Source organism: Hipposideros armiger, unplaced genomic scaffold, assembly GCF_001890085.2.
Source record: "Hipposideros armiger isolate ML-2016 unplaced genomic scaffold, ASM189008v1 scaffold_333, whole genome shotgun sequence".
Classification (NCBI taxonomy): domain Eukaryota; kingdom Metazoa; phylum Chordata; class Mammalia; order Chiroptera; family Hipposideridae; genus Hipposideros; species Hipposideros armiger.
The window spans coordinates 138,577-143,185 of NW_017731683.1; the positions used below are offsets into that span (position 1 = coordinate 138,577).

The 4,609-nt window shown below is 39.4% G+C and overlaps 1 protein-coding gene across 2 annotated transcripts; it reads left to right on the plus strand.

Moving 5' to 3' along the window:
- The first annotated feature begins 1,558 nt into the window (after positions 1-1,558).
- On the plus strand, positions 1,559-4,282 carry LOC109392516 (ubiquitin carboxyl-terminal hydrolase 49-like). Of its 2 annotated transcripts, XM_019661055.1 has the most exons (3): positions 1,559-2,199; positions 2,753-2,958; positions 3,941-4,282. In XM_019661055.1, exons 1-3 carry the CDS (start codon positions 2,150-2,152, stop codon positions 4,129-4,131), a joined length of 447 nt encoding a protein of 148 aa, XP_019516600.1. In that variant the 5' UTR covers positions 1,559-2,149; the 3' UTR covers positions 4,132-4,282. The 2 variants fall into 2 exon arrangements, with proteins under 2 accessions (XP_019516600.1, XP_019516599.1); XM_019661054.1 differs by having other exon boundaries at positions 1,559-2,958.
- The last annotated feature ends 327 nt before the right edge of the window (positions 4,283-4,609 follow it).

A 4,609-nucleotide genomic window follows, 5' to 3' on the forward strand; every position in this document is an offset into this window, starting at 1 on the left:
GCTGATTTAAGTACTGCTCTTATTTTAGAAGAACATGCTCTTTGACTAGGCATATCAATATTTATATTTGTGACAAACGCTTGACCTGTTAGGATGTACATATTTATAACTGCGTTTTGCTTTTGATCCTTTGATAAAGTATAAGAAAAACCAGATAGACCAAGTTTAGTCTTGCCCCTCCATCTACTTAAAGAAGCACACAAAGTTATAGGCAGAAAACACTTTCAAAATGTTGGGTTTGAACTTTACTTTGGTGATGCAAATTGACTGAATAACTTCATTTCTCATAAGATTTCTGTCAAAATACTCATAACATAGACTCATCTATAAATTTTATTATAAAATAATGCTATTATATTTTCAGTTGTGTGAAATGGAAAATCATTAAGTTTATGGAAAAGCCAGATATTTGTTCTAAATTGTGCATATTGAAAGTAATTCATTTCTTTTCTGAGGCCTGGGAATTTCTTCTAGTACAAGTAATATAAATCTCCACATGGGTAACAGAGTTAACTTTCACTACTTTGAGGCAAAACCCAAGAGGGCAATTCTCTAAAAGACAGAGAAAAACAGTGCACACTGATTTTGTATCTCTTAGCAACCAAATGGATGTCAGTTTCCAGGTAAGTACCTGACATCTGAGAATACAAAGTTAAAAAAAATTACAAAATCGTAATTAGTGAGTAAAATGCTTGCTGAATATCTGTTACATTTTCTTATTTCATAGTGCATAATCCCCAGTCAGTACTAATATTAGATATATAAATATCATAATTTTTGTAACCTGTATAGAATAAATTCTTGTTTTTCATAACCATGGGGATTTTAATAGATAGAAATGTGCTGTTTTAAACAAGCTCAAGTTATATGTTAATGTTCAGTTGAAAGCTGTGTCTGTCCCTTCAGTATTCTGTACCTTAAGTTTTCAACATGTCTTGTATCTTTCTGAAGCCCTGGGGAGTCTGCTTCACAGGCTATTTTCTTACTACTTTTTTATGTTGAGTTAGAAATCCTTGATTACAGAGCTCCTTAGGATATACTGATAAATACACATACTTGCATATTCAGGCTTAAGAAATAAGATTATTAGACAAATAATTTCATTTTAAACATTTATTTTTAAATGAATCCAGTGATATTGTGATTGCATTTTTGTGTGTCAGATGCACAGAGCCTTTGTTTTCCAAAACTTTAAATGCAGTATGAAAAACACATTAAGATATGAGAATATTTTAAGGACTCTTCAGAGTCTCAGACACAATTGTCATTTGAATCAAGACTTGTTTGTTCACTTACGTTATACATTTTCACTACCTTGTAGATTAATGGGAGCATTTTAAAAATGCTTATGAAATTTTATTATAACTATATAATATTACATATATTTATAATATATATGGTGTCAAAAATGTATACACATTTTAAGGAAGGAAAACTGTATTAAAATTGTAATACTCAATATATACCGATAGTAAAACATGAATACAAGTCACGTTTGACTTCTGTAATTACAAGAGGTGCTCAAAGTGGTTACCATCAGCGTCCAGACACTTCTGATTACAGCGAACTACTGCTTGAGCAATGTTAACCAAAGTGTCCACTTGTATACGTTTTTTTGGCACCCCCGGTATAAGAAGTCTGAAGGACATTCAGAGGCTTGCATGGTGGCTGCATGGTTGTTGTGGACCCAGGCTCTTTCCATATTTCAGCTTTACTATCCTAGTTTAAGACTTCCATCCTCAAGATTATCTCATGGTCCAAGAGGAATTCCAACAGCTGCAAACAGTGAGAAAGAAGGACAAAGAATGCACCTTACAACTGAGTCAGTGTTCTTTAAGCTACCATCCCAAGAGTGCCACACAATCATTCCTTCCATCTCTGCCAGAATTCCGTGGCCACACCACACAGACACGTGAGGCTGGAAAATGCAGTCTTACAGAGGGTCACATTGCTGCCCCAAATAACATTGAGGTTCAAATACTGAGAAATAAGGAGAATGCATATTGAGTGGCAAGTCATTATCTCTGCCATAGCTAGGAACGAATGAGACTCCTCATAATCTGTGTCTTGTACCTTCCCAAACCATATAGGCAAACGACGAAAATCCAATCCCAAACCCCTTGTTCTGAGTGAAGCTAGAAAGCAGTTAATGATCTACAGACTACCTCAGGTCCTGCGGCTGCACCTTAAAAGATTCAGGTGAGCTTGCTCTCCGGCGTCCCAGGTGGCTGTGGGAACCGCTGCTTCAAAGGCTTTGGTGAAGGCAAATGTCTTTGCTGTTGGGAGGGGACGCTGGTTCCCTAGAGACCCTACGCTTTCCGTGGAGATGACACGGGTCATGCCCAGTGGGGCAAGTTGATATTGGGGACCAATATCAACTGGCTCCTGCTCTCAGGACTGGCTCCCTGTTTGATTAGCTAGTCTGCACCAGCTGTCTGTGCTTGGAGATTGTCTAGCCTCACTTAGGCTTATATAGTCATTTTAGGAATAAAGTATGAGGTAATCTGTGAAAAGACAGGCAGGCAGTAAACTACAAAAGATTATTCCCTGAATTGGTTGTTTAGGGATCTCTAGTTTCAGGGTACATCATGGAAGATTCACAGGAAATACATGTGAACATTGATTACTAGTGTTTTATTGACATGAAAACCAAAGCTGGAAGGTTGTTTTGTCAGCTCCCAGTTTTACCCACCTCTACCTGTAATCATTTATGCCCTTTTTTACTAGTAAGAAGTTTCTCTCCATGCTCTAGGTGGTCTGGCCGTAATCACCGAGAGAAGATTGGGGTCCATGTCGTCTTTGACCAGGTATTAACCATGGAACCTTACTGCTGCAGGGACATGCTCTCCTCTCTTGACAAAGAGACCTTTGCCTATGATCTCTCCGCAGTGGTCATGCATCACGGGAAAGGGTTTGGCTCAGGACACTACACAGCCTATTGCTACAACACAGAGGGAGGTGCGTGCGCTTTGCTCTGTGGGGTGGGGGACACGGAAAGGGCTGGTTTGTCCACATTTCATTGCTTTCCTTTTATTTCATTTATAGGGGGATAGTACATACATGTAAATCCAGTGGGCAGGATTATGAAAGTTGGATTCAAATTTTGGATATATTACTAAGTAAAAACCTAACACTTCTAAAAATTGACAGGAATTGACACATGTAAAAGTGCTTAGCACAGCTAGCACTTTATGCTCAATTAATGTTAGAGGTTATCATTATTTATTAATACTTGTGCTGCAGACTTCTGTTTCCTTCTTGGCTATGCAAAAACAATAGGACCTGTCTCACCTCATGGAGATCCTGTATGACTCTCACTAGCTTCAGCTCATAAAGCTGAGAACATTTACTGAGCACTTACTATGTCCTTACTACATCCCTTACATGAGAGGTGTGGGGATGCCAGGGCCCCTCCCAAGAGCCTTTCAGTCCTTCCCCCCCAGAGCAGAGCCTCCCAGTTAGTTACTGCACTGGGGCAGGAGGGCTGCAGCTGTGTTTTCAGTAGTATACTGATCTTGAACCAGGTAGCCAGAGTGAGCCTGTGAACAAATAACTTTTTAGTCCTCCTAAATTTTCCTTTAGCACTCCTCTCTTTTTTCTATTTCCCCTTCCCTCCTTCTCTACCCCTCTCTTAGCCCTCAGTCTCCTGTCTTTATAGATAGAAAGCCGTAATGGGCAATGAAAAAGCCTAAATAAAATGAGGACAAAAATTTGAATCAGTTGATATTGTAAACGGTATTGTGGTGGGGTTTGGTGGGGTTAAAGCCAATGGTTACAGAGAAGTCTCTTGGTTTCATTTACTCGTCTCTTCCCCCACCACCAATGATCAGGGCTTAGCTCTATTCACATTCCTGTCCCTTTCTTCATCTCCTGGTTGTGCCTGCTGATTGGAAATATAAGTTGGGTAGTCATTTACTCTTTCTTTCCTTTGGTTTCATAGGTTTTTGGGTCCACTGCAATGACTCAAAGCTGAATGTATGCAGTGTCGAGGAAGTGTGCAAAACTCAAGCCTACATCCTTTTTTACACTCAAAGAACAGTTCAGGGCAATGCAAGAATCTCAGAAACCCAACTCCAAGCTCAGGTGCAGCCCAGCAACAACGGTGAGGGCAGACCACGGACCTTCCCCTGAATGGGAGGCATGTATCAAAAGACTGGCTTGCTTTTACACTATTGGTGTCTGTACATCTTTCCTCTTACAGGAAGTAAGGTTTACTGCAGGAACAGATGACTAGGTTTGCCTCACTGGGTCTAGAGCAGAAGGTGCCAGGTGACTCATGTCCTATCATAAAATNATCTCTTATTTCCTAGAAGTATCTTGTTATAGATGGTATACCATACAGCCAATGAAATATCTAGGAGTTGCAACTTTAGACTTTTTTATAATTGACTTCGTAATGTTACCAAACGTTCAGCTATCATGAGAGAGATGCAATCCCAACATAGGGTGAAGAGTTGGATTTCAATATAATATGTTTGTAAATTGTGTTTTCCAAACTGAGTGTCTTAAATTGCCATATTGTAAGCTCTGTCTTCTGCATTGGGTAGCCATACCAACTTGGTGTCCTAATTGTATGGAGGAGGTGTCAAAATAGCCCTATACAGAACTA

What these genes read in the sequence shown, in the direction of transcription:
- LOC109392516 (XM_019661054.1), top strand. Translation starts at nt 2,643, where the DNA reads ATGAAAACCAAAGCTGGAAGGTTGTTTTGTCAGCTCCCAGTTTTACCC. An exon ending in TTGCTACAACACAGAGGGAG is followed by an intron (nt 2,959 to 3,940) that starts GTGCGTGCGCTT and finishes TTGGTTTCATAG; the next exon opens with GTTTTTGGGTCCACTGCAAT.